Source organism: Erpetoichthys calabaricus, chromosome 4 (genome assembly GCF_900747795.2).
Source record: "Erpetoichthys calabaricus chromosome 4, fErpCal1.3, whole genome shotgun sequence".
In the NCBI taxonomy this organism is placed as follows: Eukaryota; Metazoa; Chordata; class Cladistia; order Polypteriformes; family Polypteridae; genus Erpetoichthys; species Erpetoichthys calabaricus.
In genome coordinates, this window is record NC_041397.2 from 42,822,718 (window position 1) to 42,848,834 (window position 26,117).

A 26,117-nucleotide genomic window follows, 5' to 3' on the forward strand; every position below is an offset into this window, starting at 1 on the left:
TCAGTCACTTGAGTGTTTCACTACAAATATTTATTTTAAATACCAATGAATAATGAAATTTAGTAAAAAAAAGTAAAATGTAATAAAACGTAATAGAAGTAAATAAAAAATTAAATTATATTAACGCCTTGTCAAAATCAATATTACGAATGACTTTATCCTTTTAACTTAAATTCTGTAAACATTGCTTTTTTGCATTTCTGTTTTCACATTGTTCGGATATTTTTCTCTTTCTTTTTAATTGGATAATTCTCTTTGTTCTTGATCTTTATTATATGCAGCTCTTTTTTTTGTTCAGTTTCTTTTTTTTCGAAGTTCATTGTCAGCTCTTGCTACTCATTTTCTATCGCAATCTAAAATTCAGCGTTCTTGAATAGATAATTTGCTTTTCTTCCTTGCCATTATAACTGACTGCGTTGAAGGGTGACTTAGCACTGAGTGTGTCACAGGGTGGTACGTGGAGAAGATGTGCTCAGTAGGAGTAATGCTTGGGCGAGCAGTGTGGAGGGGAGTGGTCAAGGCTGAATATCGCAGACGTGATGGAAAACGTTTTTAATATAATTTGATATATGAATGAAATATTTTATGTTTTGTCTGATAAACTTTTAAATAATCTCAGTGTGCATATAGAATAAATTAAGAAGGTTACTGATGTAAAGATTAATTGTTTCAAAATAAACCTTGGTGAGATCCCTTTTAGATGTGCAGGTTGGGTTACTATAATTGGTGACCCTAAACTGGCCTTGCGAGAGTGGACTCTGAACAGGGTTCTTCCTTCTGAGCACAAAATTAGGAGTAAAATCTGCCCCCCTGTGCCTCTGAATAGGATTTAGCAACTTGCCAAATGTTATGCTTTGTTATTTTTGCTTGCCTGCCGTCTTCTAATAAACTATTTATTGTTGTGGGCAGCTTGAAGGAATATCCTTGCTGTACACTCCACCCATAGTTAATGGGCAGTGTCTCTGATCAGTGGAATTTGGGCAGACATTCCTTAAAATACCATAGTTTCTAAAAATGTATGTTTGGACTCAAGGCATAGTTATATTTATGATCATTTTGTAAAGCAGGCCTAAATGTGTTGTGGTAGCTAAGAAATGTTAGCAGAAGTGGCATTTGGGAATGTGCAAGAGTACAAATGTTATATAGGGCTTTGAAGTGGACTCAATGCCACTTGAATGATCTATGACGCTTCCAGCGAGTTCTTACATGGAATTAAATAAGACCTACATAACAGTTTTTTCACTAAAATGTCTGGGGCTTACCATCATCAAAGAAGGTTAATCCAAGATTTTGCACCCAAGGTCACATCAGCAGAGAAAAAGGACAACTGAAGTGGTCCACGTTTCTATATGGTATCACTATAATGAAAGAAAAATTAAACTCCCCAGACACTCAGGATAGATATGGATGGGGAAGAAGAACTCTTATCAGTAGTTTACAACAGCTAATGACAAAGTCAGTACCCATTCACCTAATGGGAAGCCATTGCAGGGCAAAAGCTACACAGCCTACAGTTCAGACCCTGACAGTTCTGTAATTGAGAGAGGTGTTTTAGCCCTATAAGGTGCATCAAGAACCGAATATGACTTCAGCTCAGCTTCAGTCACTGAGTTTCATCAGAGGGTTCTGTGGTCAGGAACTTTTAAAGCTCTACAGTATGGTGGTTCCCCAAAATGTTTATCCTGTGAAAAACATCAGGAATAACTAGGTAGAGTAATTGCTAATCAAGTGGTGAGGCAGGGCGTTCATTGGCTACTGAGAGATGGAATCAGTAGTCTCTGGCCATTGTATATACTCTAACCAAATTGTACAGCACATTTTACAAACGTGCACCTCAAAGGGTCTCACAAATAGTAAAATTAAAAAAATAAATAAAATGTAGATATGGAAGAATCCGTAACAGAGGTCAATGCAAATGCAAATTAATTTACAATTCAATCCAGGTATGTTGTAGTCTGTAATGGTTATAATTTGAAAATGGATGGCCTAACAGAACTGAGTGATGGAAGGAGAGCTGTTTTGGCAAGCTCCACCTGAAGGAAAGCCTGTACTATTGAGCCCAATGGGACAGTAAATACTTTATATATATATATATATATATATATATATATATATATATATATATATATATATATATATATATATATATATATATATATAATTGCTTTCCTTGTGTTTCTCGCTGTATTATCTGTCATTCGCTCCATTGAATATGTATGAGAAACACTTTTCAGAAATTATATTCCCTTGGCTTTTAGCTGCTGCCTACTCTGTTTTGTGAATGTGAATTGGCTGGCAAGGAACTCTGAGACTTAGTGTAACATGTTTCAGAGTTACAGTATTAGTTCATTTTTCTTTTTTAAATTAGACATATCCTATCCATGGCTGTGAATTGTATTTCCAGTCAATTTCTTAAGCAGAGACTAGTCTCAAAATTTAATGGCTTCCCAAGTCAGTTAGGCGGATTTTTTCTGCAAAAGCAAAATATGTCTTTATTTATTTGACAGAAATGTAGATGATTTGTTTTCTGACTTTATAAAGTAGATTTCATGACTTCATACTATCTCCAAAAGAATAATTGGAAAAGCAGAATGATAGCATGCGAGTGATACAGTAAAATGTCTAACAAAATACTAAATTTTCCATTGATCTAAAATTGTAAAATAGTATGCTTCTGTCCAAATGTATCTGGTTACAGTAGGTGAATATACCTTTCTAATGAAGAAGCTGATTTTAATTAGCAATCAAAGGAGCCTAGCTATTACGCTGTTAGGATAGGTTCTTCTTGCCACAAATTACAAAATTAGAATTGATCAGCTAAGAAACAAATTGCCTAAAATGAGGGGATCCCAATCTGGGGTGTTCACATCCCCAGGGGGTGCAAGATGGCATTTCAGGTGGTGCGACAAAGAGGAGGGCTGCGTTACACATCTCCAAAACTGAGTGAGGTGCGATGCCCGACTTTATCGTTGTGCAATCGGTGTCTTACAGTGTGCCATAATTTGTAGTTCACTTAATAGTTAGTGCTCCTGTTCTATGATATGAAGAGAATCGAGCATTGTGCCCCACAAATACACACTCTCACAGATTTCTTGCTGTGGGTGAAGTGCATAAAGGTGAATACATTTTTTTAAGAGAATGGAATTTGGACCTTGCAGTGATCTGTAGAGAAGGGTGATGTCTAGTACTGATTTCTGTGCAAGCCCTGATTGTGAAACTTCACTAATTTTGAGGTCTGACTGACATTTTTGTTGGAAGGGACAAGAGGGACTGAATTGGATGCAACACTTGCTGCTTACACTCAGTCCATCTCTCCTGCTGGAACTCCCAGCAGTAGTTCAGCAATTTTCCTGTGCAGCACATCTGTAGCTTATTGTTTTGAGTTCAATTTGTTCATCTGCAGTACTGTATGTGGTTCAAGTTGTGGTTCAAAAATGAGAAATTTCACTTCTTCATCTTCACATGTGTTATTACTTTTGTAGGAGGTATGAACATACATCAGAAATTTTCTATGGGTGCAGGGCATAGAACCATACCTCTGTCATTAATAACATAACATTCTCAAACTATTTTAAACCAGATCAACCCCAACCACCACCCCCTACCCCTACAACTTCAGCTGCAAACAAGGAATCTTCACTGGTCAGGGTATTAGTCCACCACAGGCCACACTCATGCACACAAACATTGGGGGCCAATCATCCAAATATATATATATCTTTGGGAGAGAAGATAAATCCTGATCAAATATTAGAACATTAGAAACATCTAGACAAGAACAGGCCATTCAGCCCAACAAAGCTTGCCAGTCCTATCCACTTAATTCTTCTAAAACAACATCAAGTCTAGTTTTGAAAGTCCCTAAAATCTACTGTCTACCTCACCACTTAGCTTATTCCAAGTATATATGGTTCTCTGTGTAAAGAAAAAACTTCCTAATGTTTGTGTGAAATTTACCCTTAACAAGTTTTCAACTGTTTCCCAGTGTTCTTGATTAACTCATTTTAAAATTACAGTCACGATCCACTGGATTAATTCCCTTTATAGTGACCTCTGCATGACCAATATGGTATACAGTATTAGCCAAAATTTTTAAGTAAGGGCAGCACCATATGCATATGTTTTTGTCCTGCTAGACTACACTTTTGCGGCAGATTTGGTGAATTGTTACTGTACAGTTCCTAGTATAGAATGAAGTAAAACAATGATTCAGTCATTAATTAATCCTCCAGTTCTGCTCCCAGGTCACCTGAAATAAGAATAATACTGCTAACAGGGAATGTTTAGAAGACAATTGGTCAGCAGTTGACATCTCTTATGAAGTGCAACCTGTGCTCTCCTTTACTGTTGACTAGTAAAACAATTAAAAGTTGAATGCTAAATCATTTATGATTTTAATAAAAGTTATAATTCTGCCCGTAATTGGATAATGCCTTGTCCAAGCATGATCCCTGGCTTATACAAATGTGATCAAGTTAGGCTACTCCTGTCCACGACCCTGATATTGGATTAGGCACGTGAAGTAGATAGATGGATGATTATGTGTCAGTACTAAAAGCTCAGTTTTAATGATACTATTTAGTGCCGAGAGCCGAGCTGTCACTCCTCCTATGAGTTCCAGTATGATTGTGCTTAGACATTTGATTTTTTTGATTTCTGCTTTTTAGTGGGATACAACCCGTTGAAGAAGGGGCACCACAGTCTGCTTCTCTGCCTGTTGATGACCTCATGTGACTTATCAGACCAAACTAAAGGGTGGAAGACCACAAGGAAGATAGCGGTAGGTAGCTAATGTCACATCAACCTTAACATGGTGATATCAGTCATTGTGAGGAAAACTGTAGAGCTGATTCTCTCAGCTACTATTTAGGTGGCTCAACAAGTGCCAAAGTTGAAAAATGAGTATTTACTTTTTAAAAAGGATGAAAGATGTGGTCTACGATTGAACATTTGTCTGTTCTCCATGCTTTCAAATACCCTTTGAGTTATGAGGACCTGACTGTGCAAAGTGACATCTTGTAACCCTATAAGTAATACAAGTTGACTAGGAACCTTATTTTTTACACTTGATTGCAAAAACCATTGAAATAATAACCACGTTGCAATATTAAATGCAGCAATGCTATGCAAATTTTAAGAATACAATATGTCAGTTTTAACATTTGTGAATTATGTTAAAAAACATATTAATAATATGGTATAAGTTTCTATGAACTGTTATTTTAACACTGAGCAACATTGGGTGCTTAAAGCTGATACGAACATAATGAAGAACACAAGGAAGGAGATTAATGAAAGGAGCAACAAACTATAAAATTTACAAATTTACAAAAAGCAAAACCCTGCTTCCTCTATGGGCCACCTCACTGTGTTTTGAACCCTTGACTTTCTGGTAGAGTGTCTGATACACTTTCCACCCTAAAGGTCCCACTATCACATGTTCCTCTTTTCTTTCTCTTTTCACTTTCAGTCACTTTTTTTTCTCCAGTCAAATCTCAACCCACATATCTCCCATATTCTGAATTTAGTAATGTGCAAGTCAGAAAGACCATCTTAATCACAGACCAAGAACATTCCAGTAAACATCTTCATGGTAAGAAATGGCCTTTGGAACTCCTAGGGCTATCCCCTGGGAACTTGTGGTCAAAGTGTCCCTGCAAGAGCTGAGCACTAGCTTTTAAAGAATCACATGATCTCTGGGTAGCCTGCCCATCATAATATATAGCTAGGGTCATTATTAATAATATCAATTATTAAATGATCTCCATTGCCTGTTAATACCATTTTTTCACTGTAGTTATTACTTCCAGAGTTTGCGTTAAACAAATGTGCTTTTGCACTACTGACAGTATCCCCTTTGACTTCTCAGCTGTCTGTTGCCTGCTGTACTCGTCCCCACCTATTACCTGTACCTTGCCAACATTTAAGAAGTATCTGGGTGATATATTGGGACAACTTAGCTATTAGCTGAACAAGAGCATTTGATAAAATGAATGTTCTCTTCTGTCTGTCGAAAATGAAGGAGGCGATATGTAATGTAGAACATCATGAAAAGCTAACATGAAACGTCATGCCAGAAGTACAAAGAAGAAGGAATGACACTGTTCATCTTAAATTTAGGAGAAATACTGCAAGAGAGGAGTAAGAATATGACAATGAGGGGGTTTTCCAGTCTCTACAATAAATGCTCAGCCTATATTAGGTCCTTAAAAAGGGACTGAGGAGTGGGTATTAGTGTGGTTTTGTTCCACCAACATTCTATACTAGAAGACCTTTAACTCTGGGGGCCTTCAAAACAACTCCCTGTGATGATAATGGTTCTCTGTCAGTTTTGATTAGATTGTTTTTGGTGCCTAATCATTGAGCTCTCAATGGGTGCATCTGTGTTTTGGGAGACTTCATTATTGTACATCCAACTTGATATGATAGTTTGTAAATGAATGCCACCACAAAACATTTTAAGTGTTCTGTAAAAGTTAAGGTTTCAGTGACACACTCCATCATCACAACATTGTCTACATCAGTGCCAACTCCTTTGAAAGTCTGGCCAAGCATTTCCACAGAGGTCTGTTTGGAATATAGTTACACACTGAATTTTAGCTAATCCATACTCACTCTCTTAATGATAAGAAATATAGTTGTAATGAACTTTAAAAACATCACATTTATTTGATTACAATTTGGCGGTTTTTAAAGTACTGAATAAATCCCCTCTGGGTAGTAATATTTCCGTGTCTAAATCACTCCCCATTGGCCAAGATGGCAGAAATGTTATATTATGTAGTATAAATATAAAGAACAGATTACCCATCACCCATCTGACTTTCTTATTAATATTTTGTTTTGTACAGAGTCCCATTTTTCTTGCTTACTCGTTTTTGCTTTCTGCCTCCGTCTGTGATAGCTTTAAGACATTTCAGCATTATAAAATGAATTACTAACTCTCTTATTTTGAAGGCATCACAGTTTTCTCATTTGTATCAAAATGTGAATGCTCCTGCCCATATTCATAGAAATGCTCTCAGCTCAGCCTGCTTCACTGATACTGACATATTACATTCAACTTGTGTTCGTTTAAATAACTTAATTTAAACCTGGCCATCCTTTGTCCTTGGCTGAGTAGCTCTGTCTCAAAGCATCTCAGAATCTGCACCAAAATGTTTCTATTATGAATGTGGATGTCTTTATAAACAAGTGGATTCCTTTTTTTTTGCTGTTCTCAACTCAGTGTGTGCTCCATTGAGTATGCTAAGGTAGAACTTTATTTGTCCCCATGGGGAAATTTGGCTTTTTACAGAAGTTGTTTAAATAAATAGGTATATTAGTAAATAAATAAATGAATATACACAAATTCTTTGGTCTGAACACACAACAGAATGAATATAAAGCCAAAAAACTAAAGAGAAAGAAAAGTTCTGACTTGGCTATCACAGTCATAATGAGTTGTTATGCTGACGTATTGCTGTTGGTATAAAGGGCCTCAAGTAGTGTTTTGTGACACACTTCTGATGAATGATTTATTAGCTGAAAGTCCTCCTTGTTAGTGTGCCAGAGAGAGGATGTGCAGCATTGTTCATAATGGCACTCAGTTTTGTTTTAATTTTTTCCTCCACTATTACTCCACTACTACCTCCAGGGGGTCCAGTGTGCATCCTATAACTGAGTTTGCCCTTTTAATTGGTTTGTTTGTCTCTGTGAGTCTCTCCTGAAGTGATGTTACCAGCCTAGTACACCACAGCATATAGAAAAGTGAATTGGCCATCACACAGTTATAGAAGATGTGTGGGATGTCACTTACCACATTTAAGCAGCACAGAATCCTAAGCATAAAAAGCCTGCTCTGCCCTTTCTTATATTGTTCCTCTGCGTTCCGAGACCAGTCCAACCTATTGATGTGGTTCCCTGAGTGCTTGTAGGAGTGAACCACCTCTACATCCACTCCTTGAATAGTGACTAGCTCTTAATAATCATTTCCTTGGTTTTGCTGATGTTAAGATGCAGACGATTCTCTTTGCACCAAGACACAAAGTTCTCCACCTGACTCCTCTCCTCTGTCTCATCCCCTTTATCTATACTTCCCATTAGTGCAGAATCATCTAAGAATTTTTGTAAGTGACATGACCTGGGGCCTCATGTATAAATGATGCGTATGCACGAAAATGTTGCGTATACCCATTTCCACGTTCAAATCATGATGTTTAAAACCTAAACTTGGCATATAGCCATGTACATTTTCACACTAGCTCAAACCCTGGCGTACGCAAGTTCTCCGCTCGATTTTGTAAACTGGCAGCACCCAGCATCCAAGCAGTGCTTTTGTTCCAGTGTGGTTTCCCTTTCTTTTTTAGATCCACATCCCTGACACACCTTTACCACTGAAATTAACCATTTATTGTTTATTAGTGTAAGGCATCTGATTGTAATTAACCTGTAACAATATATAATGGTCCATGGAATGGCCAAACTATTCCAAATACTATAGCTGCTTTAGTGTTGTTACTCTCACTGCTCCTTCTTTTTCTTCTTTCAGCTGCTCCCATTAGGGGTTGCCACAGCGGATCATCTTTTTCCGTATTACTCTCACTGCACCACTCGGAGTATTTATATCACTATATCTGAGTGTGGTATCACAGCTCTACAGCAGCTGATTGGAAAGAGAATTATCAGTATAGAGCATCTAGCACACACTGCTTCAGCCATGCTGTCTATTTGAACTGCTGTCATACGACAAACGCTTCAGAGCCTTTCCTGTACTGACTTTGCGGTTCAGAAACAGTTTCATCCCAAGAACTATAAATGCAATCAATCAGTCCATCAAGCGCTCCTTGTAGAACTGTTTGTACTTATAAGTACAATTACCTCACTGTAAACTTGCGATACAGTTATAATATTGCACAACCTGAGCCACTTTATAAAGCGCGTATTTACATATGATGACGATATTATTTTTAGAATGAAATGCAGCAAAATATGTTTATTACATTATATAGATAAAATGTTAACATCATTGAAATAATCTACATTGGTAATAATTAAACATGTGAGGACACAGTGTCACAGCACTAGTGACGAGCTGGCGCCCATTCAGGGATTGTTCCTGCCTCGCACTGTATTCTTGCTGGGGCTTGCGCGACACTGGAAGGATAGATGGATAGAATAATTAAACATGTACTACAAAGATATTTCAATGTTCCTTAAAAGTTTTGAAGAATTGTCATTCTAACCTTACAGATGGCTTAACATCTATTACAGAGATGATTGTGTGGTGATTGGGTACTTGGAGAAAGAAAAGGAAGGACAGGAATAGGAGATTAGTATGTTTGAAAGAGACAGTACTGCTGCAATAAATTATTTCATCGAAGGTCGCGCACGGTGCAGCGAGCATCTTGCGTGAGGCAGGAACAATCTCTGGATGAGGCACCAGCTCGTCACTATCAGTGTGCCACCGTGTTCCCATGTTTAATAACATGCTCTAATTCCTATCATCATGAAAATGATATCAAGTATACTTCTCAGTATTTAATTTATTCAGAGAACTGTAATATCACGAATGTAATGTATTCTGTGTCCTGTTGGAGGAAGAGAAAGCCCGTTTAAGAAGCACGTAGTGATCCACACACATAGAGCACATAGAAGAACATATCCAAAACAAAGCATTTAATGTGTTACTTTAGTTAAGATGGTATTTGAGAAACTAGTAAATGAAATGATTTTAAGATGAAGTTTATGATGTTCTACGTTAATGACAAAATAAACTGCGTGATTAAAGTGGAAATTTCGAGATTAAAGTTGACATTTCAAGCTTTCTTCCCACTGTGTCCCTATTTTTTTTTCTTTTCTCCGTACCCTAATAAGCTTTCATATGACACTCAGACGGTGGCCTATGACTCGCCTTTTCATGGCGACTTTGATATCTGACAACTTTTTTTATTTCGGGCACTGTGCGACTTTGTGAACTTGAGCTTTCGAGTTTCTCAGATACTCTATGTCACTCGATCAGCTTCCTTTTGTTGTTTATACCACTGTGTAAACTAACAAATAGTACGTTTTTCCTTGCCTCCACTTGGTATTCGCTGAAATTCTTCTATTTTCCCCCGTGCTTTTGCCATTGCCTTTTCACAGAACGCTGAGCTTAAGGGCTATTTATATTGATTTGCATATTCAAAGAGGCATAATTCTGGGAGGAGTTAGGGAGTGGCGGCAGGTGCGTAGACGGCGTTACTTTTCACTCTGACCGGAATTTTTGTAGCGGAAGAACGTGGAAGTTGGCGAATGCACAGATTTATGCATCTAGATTTTTTTGTGCGTACGAACATTTCCGCTTTTGTCCATACGCCATGTTTTAGTGTGAATTCTGCATGAGGCCCCTGGTGTTATTTTTATAGTTGGAGGTGTGCGGAGTGAAGAGAAAAGGAAACAGGACTGTCGTTCAGTTTGAGAGTTACCTGTGGCTCCATAGATCCACCAGTATGATGATACAGCTCTCAAGATTCTTTACTTTTATTAATGTATTTATACTGAGTCTCATCAAAAACAAAAAATTTGTTTTTTTCCACAACCTGCTGAAACCCTTGGCTAACTACTGATACTGACCCAGAAACATGGTAACATTTCTCTACTTTTCCTCCTGACGGCATTAAAGAATTCAAATTACAACAGCTTCCTTTGAGCATCTCATAAGACCCTGAACCTACTTTTTAAAACATTCCATATTAGCTTAGTCCTTAATTTTCAGATATTGTAGGATTCAACTGCTTTTACATTACTACACTTACAAAAATATGAAAACATCCACCAGCACTCTGGATCTAGCTAATTCACAAACCCATTCATTCTAAACACCTAGAGCTTGTGATGTCCACCCCAGTGAATCCCCTAGACTAAACTCTTCTGCTAAGCAGTTTGATTTTAAGGTTCTGTCTCCACACTGGCTTTACTGTGTGATCCTGAGCAAGTCAATCCACTTGATGCCTGTGCTCTGACTGTTAGATACTTCATCATGATGAAGATGTTATATAAAAATACATGATTAGTAAGATTTTTTGATTCTAGGTAACAACATTCCTGGTGTAAAACAAATTCTCCACAAATAATTACAACACACAAAGTGACAGTGCTGATGATACAGGCCAACTCCACTTTTGGAATTATACAATATGAAACACACAACTATATAATCTGAAGTATAACGAGAAGAGGATTGAATCCTAGTTCTCCAATATCTTGGTTGTCAAATTCCATGGGTAGGAGTAATTTCATGGCAATGTAGTGGCACCAAGTGTAATAGCAAAATAATGAGAAGAAAATCAAAACAGGGGAGAGTCATTAAGATTTCAGAATAAACCCTAAATTTTACTTTTGAGGTAATCACTAATGAACCAGACTTGCCTGGTTTATGTCTTACATTGCAGAAAGATAACAGCTGTAAATCAGACAAAATGGCACTTAAACATAGTGTCCCGCAAGTCACTCTTCTTGCAACTATCCTCCAGTCTACATGACAAAGTCTGGACTGAAAATAAATCTTTTGGTCCTCAGTTACAGCTGTTCTAACTACCAAGATTATATGCAAATCACCACCTCAGCAATAACTGCCTCTCTCCAGGAGACATTTTAATTTTAAATTGAAATGCCCCATATTTTCTTTTAGAAAATGTACATAAAACTTCACTCTGGACTTTCACTGATACAGCATTTCTGCTTTTACAAAGATCTAGATCGGATTGTCTATACAAAAAATGAACCTTATTCCACCTGAAAAAATCTTTCCACTAGAGACCACCTTCTGCTGATAATACAGTCCTCATTTATTGTATTGGATGCAACAGCATCTTCTGTAATATTAAATTCAAAACCCTGAAGAAAGTTTCAGTGGGTTCAGAATGTTTATTGGAACCAATGGTCATAACCACCCCACCCCAACATGTGGTGAAAGTATTCTTTTAAAACAGCTGCTATCAGCCTGCCGCAGCACACCCTTCATCTCTCCCCCCTCTGCAAATGCCCTAGCACAGCTTAAGATCCATAGACTGCATTCTTCCTCATCATCTTATGAACGGCCCAAGAGCTAGAGTGATGGAGCTTTTGTGAATCCCTCCTCTGCTTTCTGTGCTTCTTGATAGTCCCAGTGTTGTGTCTAGTAGTATGTGAGTAGAGCAAAGCGTACAATGAAAAAACAGCATAAAAAAGTATGCCAACCCAGCTGTGTAGGGACGGTGCATGGCATAGGCATTATGGACAGTTTGCTAGAGCTTGTCCCCTCAGTGGGTGCACACTGACTCTGCATCTGCCTGTAATGTATAGAGAATGGCAAGAGGCACCAAGTAAGCCAAAGTCTGTGACAATATCGAGAAGAAGAAGTAGAGAAAACTGATAAAAAGTCGACCCATTTAACAGTAAAACCTTAGAGTGGTTATCACTTGTCCGTGGCATCAGAAAAGTTATGTAGAACACCAGGGAAACTGTTCACCAGGCAACTAGCGAAAAATGCCACAGTTTAAAATAGGATTTGCTGCTGTTTCTGGCTTACTGCTTTTTTTTCTTTTTAATTTGAAATTAATTTGTTTTGTTGTACTCCTTCTTAATGTAGGTGTTTTTGAGTTCCTACAAGAATGCTAAAAAAAATAATCTGTATTATTATGATTACAGTGAATGCATTTTATACTATCTATGAGATAGTTTTATTAATCTTATATGTCATTTAAAAAAATGTAAAAATAATTACAAAATTCATTTGCATCCTAAAACTTATTATTTTCTTCTGCTCTTCCACTGATAGGGCTTGGCTGCCTTGATGAGTCTCCTCTGTCTTTGCCAACCTCTATACCTTCAACCCGCCCTCCCTCATATCCTCAAAGACCAACCTGAGCCTCTGTCTCCCCCTCAATTCTTCTCCAGACTCAACCAACTCCTCCTCATTTCTCTTAACCATGTGACTGTGTTACAATGGTTTATATTATACTCCAAGTCAAGTCAAGTTGGGGAGCATGCACTGGTACAGTGCGTTGCCGCACCCACCACACAACGAAACAGCTCAGAATCCCAGTTGGCAACCCTCCAGGCAGACACGCAGTCCTGTCCCACCCTCCAGAAATGACCCTCTATCTGCCGCAACCAGATGTTACGTGGGCGACCCCTTGGCCTGGTCCAGACACTCGGGTCCCCAACAATGAGGATCCTACGACCTGGATTACCTTAGGGGAAACGCACCACATGGCCATAGTGCCGTAACTGACACTCCCTCACAGTTCAGGTAATATGCCTCATTAGGAATCCATAAGCAACCTCTCATTCAACACAAAGTCAAACCAACGGTGCCCAAGGATTTTCGGGAGAGACACAGTACCAATGGAGTCCAGTCTTCATCTCAGGTCACTGGACAGCGTCCATGTCTCGCAACCATATAGCAAGACAGGAAGCACCAGGACTCTAAAGACTTGGACCTTCGTCCTTTTGCATAGATATCAGGAGAGCCACACACCCCTTTCCAGCGACCTCATGACTCCACATAGATCACAGCATTGTCAGCAAAGTCAAGATCTGTGAATCTTTGTTCACCAACAGGTGCCCCACAGCCACTGGACCCCACGAGCTTGCCCAAAACCCAGTCCATACAACCATTGAACAGAGTAGGAGCAAGAACACACCCCTGACGAACCCCAGAATCAACTGGGAAAAACACAGAGATTCTGCCTCTACTTTGCACAGCACTCACAGTACCAGTGTACAGGCCGGTCATGATATCCAGCAACATCGAGGGGATCCCGCAAACCCTTAGGATGTCCCACAGGCAGCTCGATTAACTGAGTCGAACGCTTTACGAAAATCAACAAAGGCTGCAAAGAAACTCTGCTGATATTTGCATTTGCGCTCCATGAGAACCCTCAGTGCCAGGATGCGGTCGATGGTAGACTTCTTAGGGGTAAAACTAGACTGCTCCGGTCTCTGGTAGGTGAGCTAGTGATCATGAATCCTATTGAAGATGACCCTAGCAAGGACCTTACCCGGCACCGAGACAGTGTTATCCCCCTGTAGTTGCCGCAATCCAGGTGATCACCCTTCCCTTTCCAGATAGGGACGACAAGTCCTGTTTTCCAGTCAGGAAATGACTGGGATGATGCCAGTCTCCCAAAGGGAAGCAAAGATTGCTTGCAATGCCAGGAAGACAGCCTCAGTGAGATTGGGTGGTTCTCAGCAAATTGGAGGATCAGCCTCAAGAATCATGGACCCAGAGACATCCAACGTCCTAGCCAGAGGATCAGCTTTGAACAACTGCTCAAAGTCATGCTCAAACTCATACTCACTATAGCATCCCATTCCCAAACTGCAATTTATTTGTCATCAGTATTTATGTGAATTTCCCCTTGGGATTAATAAAGTATCTATCTATCTATCTATCTATCTATCTATCTATCTATCTATCTATCTATCTATCTATCTATCTATCTATCTATCTATCTATCTATCATATTTGACGTGCCTGTAAAAAGATGTTTCAGAAAATAAAACTGTTTAAGTGGACATATGTTCATTGTTTACTAAAGACACTCATATGTTCATATTTTTGTGCTTTGCAGGAACTTATCTATAAAGAATTCTTTTCCCAAGGAGATCTGGTAAGTTCTAACTTATGTATTATTATTTCTACTTTGTGCCCAAGGAGAATGTCTATAAGAAAATTTTAAAAACCTAGTGTTAGTTTTATTCTATTTATTTATCTTCTGGGCGGAACAGGTTGAAGTGCAAACAAAAAATTCAAAACCTAAAGATGAATGGTAGGTCAGTCGAACCAGTGAACTTGGTAATGGAGCAAGAAGTATAGTTGGGAGAATGCTTTAAGTGGTCTCCTGAAATTCTTAACAAAACGAAACTTTTAATTCTTTTGTGAGACAAGGTATTTCCTTTTATGATAAACCTCAGATAGGGATTATCAGCAGCTTCTTGCTCTTAAGTAACATGGCATCTACAATGTCAAAAATGGATGCATGTGATTCAATGGCCTGATAATGAGAGAGATGTCCTTAGAAACCAGCGTAACACAACCTTGTATGAGATCATCCAGAATGTAACAAGATGTAAATTATAAATAAACATTAATTTTTAAATATCCAGATAAGGAAACTAACTCAAAATACTCAAAAATAATGTTAACAAGCTGGAGATCATGACATATGTAACATTTAATAGTATAGCAAAAGTACTTTTAACTTACAGTATATTGTGTATGCATGTGTGCGTCGGTTTCTTTTTTTCTAAAATATTTTAAATAAAATGAAAAAGTAAAGCATTTGTATGTGTCCCTACTTTATTTGACATTCCATTTTAAGGTAATATTTGATTAAGTCATAAATTAAGTACCAAATAATCCTTGTATCATGAGACTGAGGTCCGAGCCCTGGATGCTTCCAGCATGGAGTTTGCATGTTCACCCCATGTCTTTGTGGGATTCCTCTGGGTAATCCAGTTTCATCCCACAGTCCAAAGACATGCAAGTTAGGTGGATTTGCATTTCTTAGTTGGCCCTAGTGTGGGTGTGTGTGTTTGTAGGCCCTGCCATGGACTGGCACCCTGTTTAGGTGTTGTTCCTGCCTTGTGCCCGATGCTTGCTGGGATAGACCCCAACTGTCCAACAACCCTTCCCTGGATAAGTGGTTTTGGAAAATGGATGGATAATCCTTATATCCAGATTCCTCAGTTGAAACCCCTCCCAGTCAGTGTCTGGGTTTAATTTGCTTGTTCTCTCAGGGTCTGTGTTACTTTTTCCACTGGGTATTCTGGTTTTCATTCCAAGCCATGCGATATGTATATGATTATAATTTGGGTGTGACACAAATATAATATTCAATGTTTTTTTTTTTTTTTGGACAGTAAACTGGCATTAAAAGTAAAATTTAATTCAGAAACTAGACATCTCCTTTTATTTTAAAAAGGATATTCATTTTTTCTGTCAGTATCAGTAAATGATTTTCCATTTTCTAAAAAACTGCTGTGTTTCTGCAGGAGAAAGCCATGGGTAACCGGCCGAGTGAAATGATGGACAGAGAAAAAGCCTACATTCCTGAATTGCAGATAAGCTTCATGGAGCATATTGCTATGCCCATTTACAAGTGAGTACTGGAATTTAGAGGAGGTCAGAGTGGCATTCTATGGCGATTATGCAACTATTGGAAAATATGGGGTAATTTGTGCTTTTGTGAGCAATAAAATGAATACCTCCACAAAACACAGACTACTTGAATTTGCAGAATTCATTAGGAAGACAGAGGACCACATGGTGGCACAGGGGTTAACACTTTTGACTCTGCATAGGCTTTCCTGCACGAGTTCTTCAGGTTTATCTCATTGGACTGTCACACTGGTAGCGCTTTCCTTCCTGCCTTACAACCCTAACTTCAAGAACAACTCTTCGCATTGATCTTTATTTACATTTTTAGGGGTGAAATGCATGAGATGATATAAAACAGCAGCTAGAAATAAAAAGATCTGATCAGGAAGAGTATTTATAGAATCATAATCCTCATCTGTGTTAATGCAGTGATTCTGGCCAAATATGGCATATTCAGCATTTTATTGTGGCATTGGATATCCGTCTGCCAAAAGATTTAGGCAAACAAATTAGATGCATTTATATCAGTTTGATTCTTTAGAATGCTCTTCTTACTATTTATCATTATTATTATTATTACATCCTTTGCACCCTCTGGAGCATAGGCCATTGCTTATACTTCTGTTCTGTGAAACCATAGCTAGCTACCACTGTCCCAGCTCTGTCTTCCTGTTTTACTCTTGCCTTGGGGGTTCTATTTCAATGACTTTCGTGTGACACTGGATGTTGGTTTCCTTAAATTGCGGACAAACCAGTCACGTGTTTTCCACAGGATTTCCTTTTCTATTTTACGTTGCTATTTTATTTGCTATAAGTCAGTAACATTTTCTTACCAGTGAATGTGGAGAATCATTTGTCATCATTGGTTTACAAACATCTCAGTCCTCCTTGTGATGGTCTTTAAGGTTCTCCACAGCAGTATGGATTTGACATTTTAGTTAGGGTCATTTTTATTGTCACATATATACACAATGTACAGTGAAGTTCTTATTTGTATAATGCTCCTTGGAGACACAATAATCATCATAAAACATCAGGAAGAGAAAAAGCTTAACTTAAATCTAATAATAATAATAATAATGATGCTCACAGTAAATAACACTAAACACAACTTTATATACAGAAGAACCACAGAAGATTTGTCACTTATTTTGTTCAGTTGATTACAGACAGTTAATCACATATGACAGCTGAGCAGCCTTATTACCTGCGGGTAGAAAATGTTGTTAAATCTCACAGTTCTGGGGCCTCATGTATAAACGGTGCGTACAAACAAAAATGTTGCGTATTCCCATTTCCATGCTCACATCATGATGTATAAAACCTAAACTTGGCGTAAAGCCACGCACATTTTCAAGCCAGCTAAATGCTTGGCATACGCAAGTTCTCCGCTTGGTTTTGCAAATTGGCGGCACCCAGTGTCAAAGCAGTGCTTTTGTTCCAGTGTGGTTTCCCTTTCTTTTTTAAGTCGGATCCCTGACGTGGCTTTATCAAATACACTGAAATTAACCGCATATTGTTTATTAGTTTAAGGCATCTGATTGTAATTAACCTGTAACAATATAATGCTCCACGGAATGGCCAAACTATTCCAAATACCATAGCTGCTTTAGCTGTGTTACTCTCAATGCACCACTCAGAGTATTTAACCCACAGTATCTGAGTGTGGAATCACAGCTCTACAGCAGCTGATCAAATTAAACCGTTCAGAAACAGTTTCATCCCAAGAACTATAAATGCACTCAATCAGTCCATCAAGTGCTCCTTGTAGAACTGTTTGTACTTATAAGTACAATTACTGTACCTTACTGTAAACTTGCAATACAGTTATAATATTGCACAGCCTGAGCCACTTTATAAAGTGCATATTTACATATGATGACGATATCATTTTTAAGATGAAATTCAGCAAAATATGTTTTTTACATTATACAGATAAAATATTAACATAATTTAAATAATCTATATTGTTAATAAAAACACACATAGAAGAACATATACAAAACAAAGCATTTAACGTGCTACTTTAGTTACGATGGTATTTGAGAAACTAGTAAATTAAACAATTTAAAGATGAATTTTATGATGTTCTACATCATATTAAAGTGGAAATGTCGAGATTAAAGTTGACATTTCGAGCTTTTTTCCCACTGTGTCTGTATTTTTTTTTCTTTTCTCTGTACCCAAATAAACTTTCATATGACACTCATATGGTGGGCTACTATTCGCCTTTTCATGGCGACTTTGACATCTGACAACTTCTTTTTTATTTCGGGCACTGTGCGATTTTGCGAACTTGAGCTTTCGAGTTTCTCTGACACTGTATGTCACTCGATCAACCAACAAATAGAACGTTTTTCCTTGCCTCCACTTGGTATTCGCTTAAATTCTTCTGTTTTCCCCCGTGCTTTTGCTATTGCCTTTTCACAGAAAACTGAGCTTAAGGGCTATTTATATTCATTTGCATATTCAAAGAGGTATAATTCTGGGAGGAGGCAGGATGGGACAGCAGGCAAGTGCACATGCGTTACTTTTCACGCTGACCGGGATTTACGTAGCGGAAAAACGTGAAAGTTGGTGAACGCACAGATTTATGCATCTCAATTTTTTTGTGCATACACACATTTCCACTTTTGTCCTTACGCCATGTATTAGTGTAAATTCTACGCACGGCGTTATGCATGAAGCCCCAGGTGTTTATAGTTCTAGCGCCTGCCTAATGGAAGGAGGGAGAAAAATGAACTTGAAGGATGACTGGGGTACTTCATGACTTGTTCTGCCTTTTCCAGACAGCACTTGGCAGATATGTCCTGCAGAGATTTTCCACTGTCTTTTAAACTGTTGTTCATGTTTCTGGCAGGTGTTTTACAGTTTTTGGTTCCTATCCCCAAACTTGGCCTACCTTGTTTTCCTGATGGGCTTAAAGCCATCCTAGGGAGACTTTCTACGTTGTCAGCCTTTTCCAGACAGCACTTGGCAGATATGTCCTGCAGAGATTTTCCACTGTCTTTTAAACTGTTGTTCATGTTTCTGGCAGGTGTTTTACAGTTTTTGGTTCCTATCCCCAAACTTGGCCTACCTTGTTTTCCTGATGGGCTTAAAGCCATCCTAGGGAGACTTTCTACGTTGTGTACAAACATTTCCTGTGTACTTTTTGCTTTCACTTTAGGCTTCTGCATGCTACATTAAGCAGCAGAGCTTGATGTTACTCCCTGCTGAGTCTCCCCATGAATACATGCAATACATCATAGTTGTTTATTAGGATGATTATACATTTTCTAATTAGGGAGACATTACATCTTTCTAAATCCTGTGGTGCTGTATGCAGAGGGAAACACTTGAATAGTAATGTATCTCAATGAGTATTACTGGGCTTCTCTTCGACAAGATGTCTTGCCTGAAGAAGGGGCCTGAGTTACCTCGAAAGCTTGCATATTGTAATCTTTTTAGTTAGCCAATGAAAGGTGTCATTTTGCTTGACTTCTCACTACATCCATAATGGCTAACACGGTACAATACCCTAGTACTACAGACATACATCCCATCAGTCTTGAAATTGTCTCTTAATATACAGTTTGCCTGCTGACTTAAAAACACTTTCCCAGCCCAGTCATGTCAAACTCCCTCACAATTAATACAATATTAACCATTATATTATTATCTTTATAACCTTGTTTACACATTCTATCCATTTCAAAGTTATGTCTCATCTAAGTAATCCTATATTCCTTTATGAACTTAAAATACAAATTTAAATATTACAAGTCTTATTTCCCCAGAATGTAAAAAGCCATATTTTCACTCCAGTACAGATGATAGCCATTGCTGATGGCTTTTAATATTACTAAATATTCCAAGAGAGGAGGGCAGCTGAAAAGTGTCACTACCTAATTGTAAAGGTTGAAGTCAGAGTGGAAATTAGGAATGTGCCCTGCAATGAACAAGAGGTGGTTGTTGTGTTGTGCCTGATGCCGTCAGGGTGGGCTAATCCCTTGTAACCGTGGACTACAGTAGATATGATAGTAGATGTAGTGAGAGATTCAAAGTAGATAAATGTATGGATGGATCCTATGACCAACTGACGGTAAAGGCATCTAACACATTTTAAAGGATGTCTTATGCCACACTTAATCATCTTAGGTTTATGTAATCATTTTGTGAATAAGGCTGAGCATGCATTTCAAATTCATCCTTTACTGAATTTTACAGAGCAGGCATTAATAAAGGGTCTTTATGTGACTATTCATTATCAGACAGAGCAACAGGAAATAACCTGTCAGCACAGAATTAATGAGGCACTCTGCGCAACATGTCAGTGCCTCTTGTGTGGAGAACAAATCCAAAGAGAGTTTAAACTCATGAAATGTTTTATTTATTTTCTCAAGGCTTCTTCAAGAACTTTTCCCCAAGTCAGCAGAACTTTATCAGAGGGTTGCAGCTAATCGGGAGCAGTGGACCAAGGTGTCACACAAATTCACCATTCGAGGGTTGCCTAGCAACAACTCTCTTGACTTTCTGGATGAAGAATATGAGCAGCTCCAGCAGCAGACGGCAGAATCTCTAAAGATGAATGGCTGTTTGGATAGCCAAGGAATGATTGAGAGCTTAGAGGAATGAGTTAAAAAATAAATATTACCTTTGAAAACATAAAAAAGAAAATGATTTCATAAAAAATGCATCTGAGAACTTTTCTGCTCTGTTTCAGAAGGATCTTACAGGCTGTAAAACGGTTTATACAGCTGTGTGAACAAACGAGTGACTGAAAAAAGGTGAACACGTTGTGCGGTCAGGTTTTGGCTACAGGACTGATATCTTTATTCTAGAATGAAATGCTTACAAAACAAAAATCTAGAATCACACAGAATGACTTGTGAATACAGATCCACAACGGCGTGTCAACAAGGGGGTCAATGACCTTGGTCCTGGAAGTGGGTGTGTGTGGTAAGAAAAGCTGTGCATCTACCAAAGTTACACTCAGCTTCTCGTGGGACAGTCACACATTTTGTCATCATGGAAACATTCAGAAACTAAACAGTTCTCTATAATCCGTTGCAACTAGACAAATGTAAAGCTTCTCTGTCTCTTTTATTTCTGTTTTATACTTAATGTAAGTACAGAAGAAGAAAATGAAGAAACACCTTTTATTTATGTTGATTTTGCCATTTTGTTTCACAGAGTTTTGTAGTTCCATTTTCTTACTTTTTTTATCAGTCCATCTGTAATGGAAGTACTAAATAATCTGTGGAGAAACTTTGTGCCGTGCGCCAGCTTTTATATCAAGAAAACACATGCCCTACCAATTTAACATCCTTTAGTTTTGTTGCCAGGCTTTTTGAATTATGGTGTAATTTTGATTGCTTACAGAAAGTGCATTTCATTTTGTACATTTTAGTCTGAGACTGACATCAAAGGTGGTTGTGTTTTTGAATGCTCTAACCCGAGTGGATTTTGACTTGATTGATTAAATCTGTGAACTCACTTGAGAGTTGCCATGTGCCAATGCTGATTGTTGTTTCTTGCTCAGTTTTCTACACTAAATATTGTTACAGTTGATGACTATTTTATATTTTCAGTAGCTTTTCAATCCATATGAATATTGAATTAGAACATAAAAATATTTTACATTGTTTCATACCCATAAATAAATGCACAGAATTGTGAATCATCTTACATAAAATCTTTTGACTGACTTAATATATACTGAGATGAAAAATACGTCAAATATAAACACATATGATTATTTCATTAGATCCCTGCAAATTTTTAATGTGTAAAATTACATTTAAATCAACAATCTTTTTATTATCATTCACTTGTGTTTTTTAGATTAGAAGATAACTTTATCATTATTTATCATCATAGCACTGTTAATGAATTAAGGTAATTAAAGTACTTAATACTCCAGCCCACTGCAACTCTAGTTGAACGAGATTGAGAATGTTATGTTATATTTTTAATTGAGAAATGTATTTATGACTCTTGTTAATATATAGTTTCATCACTGTTCATAAATAACCTGTTACACCAAAGAATTTAATGATACCACAGACTTTGCTGATGACACTTCAAAATAGGTTAGCACACCAAAATTTACAGAATCCTGCTGATCATGATTCTTTGTTTTCTACTTACCAGTTGTAAATATGTGCATTTTACTTTTTCATACTTTCAAAACTAATATGTCAAATGTTAATGCCACTATAAAACAACATTTAGAAGTGGTACGCTCTACATGTATGGTATGTGGGTATACAGTATATAGTGTAATATATGCACAAATAAACAAACGCTAATAGAGACAGAATTGGAGAGGGTTGCCTCAGATCCCAGACTTAAGTTCATCACAGACTGGGAGCATTTCTACATCAAGGAGTATCCCAGGACCCCTCCCGATGTGTTTGTGCACTTATCAGTCAAGTTAACCAAACATGCTTGATGGACTGAACAGTCTTTTGTTGTTTATTGAACTTCTTATTTCTTATATTCGGAGGATGCCACAACAAGTGTAAGAGACAAGACGTTCCACAACATTAATAAAAATGAAAGCTGATTAGCCTAAAACCTCCCATTTTTTCTTGTGAGGTATAAATACTGTTTATATTCTATGTCTTTTTTTAGTTCATCTTTACTAAGCTCATCTTATGTATGTAAGTAAGCATACACACAAATTATGATATGGGGTTAGGTGCCCACACTGGGCATCTTCTTTTAGCTCTGGGTGAAAGAAAAGAAATCATTAGCATGGGAACAACTCAAACCCCCCCAACGTCCCAGAGTACTACTGCTTACCTAATTTGTTTCAGGACCACACTTCAAACACTGGCCACTACTACAACTAGAAAAGAAAATGTCCATAAAAAACCTACAAATTAGTGCTTGAATTGGCAGCAACACAATGTATTCATTCTAAATAGGTTTCAACTGCTTGGTGCTGCAAAGAAAACAGAAGATACTATTAGCAACAGTACCCTCTACCATCTCAGGGTGGTGTTTATCAACTTATCACAGCTGTACAGGCAAACTCGATGCACATGTGTGGATATATATATATATATATATATATATATATATATATATATATATATAGTGGTTTACTGGCCAATATGTGAAGTATGCACATTTTCTCTGCACATACCCACTGCTAATATGTTTTCTAGAATTTTGTGATGCTGCTTATTATCAAGTTTTATATCTGGACAAAGAGATATCTGATTTTTTGTTTTATCGAGTGAGACTAGTATCCAAGTGACATACAGATTAAGTTGATCGGTAGCTCTAAACTGGCCCTAAGTGTGTATGAAGGACTGGCATGCTGTGACCCTATAATGGAATACACAGGTTTGAAAAATTGGAACAATACAAAGAAATAAATATTTATTCAATTGATTTAGGCATGATCCCTACTAAACTTATAGTGATTTATAATTTCAAGAAACATTAAATACGGTTATTTATTTTATACATTTATATGGAATCCACTGGACATATATTACCTGGTTGAGGCAAATTATGTAGCAGTTTGACTATCTGAACTAAATTAGGATTTTTCTCATGTATGTGTGTGTCCAATTACTAAATGGCTTGTGATATATTGAGACACATAATATGTCATATGTTCTTAGCAGACATTACTTAAGGGCTGGGGCTCTTTCCATGGAGGTGATTGCAATCTGAAATCACAGACACAATGTGTACTCTGCATTATTCATTTGCCTTACTTATCTCAGTTGCCTTTGGAAAAAAGTGTCTAATTGAAAATGACGATCCTGATATTGAGTGATTTCTGTATGTGTGTGTTTGCTTTGGAGGTCATCAAGTATTTTGGTCTTGCATTTTTATATTCAGATATGTTAAAAGGTATGAATACTCTATATAACTAATGATTTTTTGCATTTGTTATGTTTTAATGTTTCTCTGTTAGTTTTACTTTTAATAATATATAAAATCCTTCCTGCTCTTTACAAAATTCACTAAATACATTTTTAAATTGTGTAAATTTCCATTTATTACTGTACTTTTAACACATATATTGAAATCAATTTGTTAGCCTCATGTAATAACAACATATCTTCTAAGATCATAAAGTACTGAATGTCAAAGCAAGCTTTGAAAACAAGAAAAAACGAAAAAATATACAGTGCAGTTTGCTCACTAAAGTATATTACTTTTGAATGCATTGTGTTTTATTAATGTACACAGTTCTATGATAAATTATGCCAGACTGGCAGTGTGCCAACCATAAATATGGAACTGTAAATGTATTATTCCAATATGCTTTGTATATACAGTAAATAATTGCTGACAGCCTTTGATGTGACATTTACTATATGTTGTTATTATTTTTTTAAACAGTGAATGAAAGCAAATTCATTTTTCTTGAGCTATCCTTGGGTCTATAAATACATTTGTTTTTAAACAATTTTGTTTATATATAGAAACCTTAAAAAGTTGTCCTGCTGACTCAGGAGGTTGTGTAAATGTGCAAAGAGCAGACAGCTTGGAGGAAAAGGGCTGGAGCTGATGGCCTCATGAGGCTGTAGTAAACATTATACAGAGATCATTAGTTCTACATTATTTTCTGGAGATTTATTATGTACCTTTAAAATGCTACTTTAAACATAGCAGGTCTGCTTTTAAAAATGTATTTTGGTGTCCTCCAACCTGTTATTAGTAGCTAGACAGAAAGTAGCTAAGTTGACTTGCCGAATGAACCCGAAGTCTTTTGCTTTCCTTTTCAGTTGGGTTGTGCTTTTGTTTGTTTGTATAGATATCTGTAGATACTGTAAAGGGAGTCTGTGCCGAAGAGTTTATTTAATGTCTCCAAGGGAATATGTTTGCAATGAAGTGTTTAAACTTAAAAAGGCATTGTTTTCTCAGATAACTGTGAACTGTGAAGTACAGTTAACTTTTTATCTAAATAAATTTCCTACATCAAAACAATCTTCATGTCTTCTTTAATTCCTCTACAAAACATTTTAAAATAATTGATGTTACAATCAAGGAAAATATTAAGTGTGGTGCTAGTGTAATAAGAACACAAAGAAAAATATACATTTAATGGCAAAGATTTTGATTTGGTACTCAATGAAAAGGTTTAATGGAAGGTCACTATGCTATTGGAGCTTATCTTCTAGCACTGCTCATATCAAACTGACGTTGGTCTTCCAGTGGAGGCGTCTTTCTTCAGTGTGGGGCAGAAGAGGTGGTGAGACCCGAGTTGACATCAGTCTGTAGATGGGACTCCTTTTATCTTGAGAGCAGGAATTAAGGGCAGTTAAATACAGTTTCACACTCTCGCCAGTCCCTCTAGTGTCCTGTTAACTCAGTCCCCATAAGGCACTCATAGAGCCCACATGTTTGACGCTAATGAGGAGAGAAATTGCACTAATGCCACTTTGTATAATCACCTATGATGTTTGTCAAGCTGCCACATCCAAGAGATTAATTATAATGCAGAAACCAGGGGATGAAATGTAAGTCAGTGTTGGGGAAAGGCAAACAGAATGAATGGAACTGACCAGGAGAGGAAACGTTAAACAGGCGAGAGAGTCAAAATGAAGAGTCAAGCCTATGTTTCATCTAATCATAAGCCAAGTGTTGAAGTAAGAACCAAAGTTAAAATTCAGGAAATTTAAAAAACACCACTACATACAGAAAGGTTTTTTATGCTTAGTTTATCCACAAACTCGAATAGAGATGTATCCATAGTGCCAGTTAGCGCTGAGCGATATGGCCTATAAATAATTCCGTGAAATTTTTAGGCTATTTCACAATACACAATATACATCTCGGTATGTTGAAATTTCCTGTAAAGCACATTATAAATTCTTGATTTAACCCTTTGATTCATACACTCACACCCGTTCTAGTAGCCCCTGCAGGATGCAACATATGCCTACATTAAACAATCGTGTTTATATTGATTTGTGGCTTCTATTAGAATAATAATTGCTTATTGTGCAAACAGAAGTGTGGAAGATGCGCTGCTTGTTATCTTACATCAAATCTATAC

At 37.3% G+C, this 26,117-nt stretch overlaps 1 protein-coding gene across 2 annotated transcripts in view; it reads left to right on the forward strand.

Moving 5' to 3' along the window:
- LOC114649974 (cGMP-dependent 3',5'-cyclic phosphodiesterase) overlaps nt 1-25,045 on the forward strand; it is a 736,214-nt gene extending 711,169 nt beyond the window's left edge. For both annotated transcript variants that reach the window (XM_051926538.1, XM_051926540.1), the window contains exons 28-32: nt 4,668-4,780; nt 14,577-14,615; nt 16,000-16,106; nt 20,491-23,712; nt 23,743-25,045. In XM_051926538.1, coding sequence (XP_051782498.1) covers nt 4,668-4,780; nt 14,577-14,615; nt 16,000-16,106; nt 20,491-20,722 — 491 coding nt within the window. In that variant the 3' untranslated portion in view covers nt 20,723-23,712; nt 23,743-25,045. The remainder of the gene's footprint in view (nt 1-4,667; nt 4,781-14,576; nt 14,616-15,999; nt 16,107-20,490; nt 23,713-23,742) is intronic.
- Nucleotides 25,046-26,117: the final 1,072 nt, after the last annotated feature.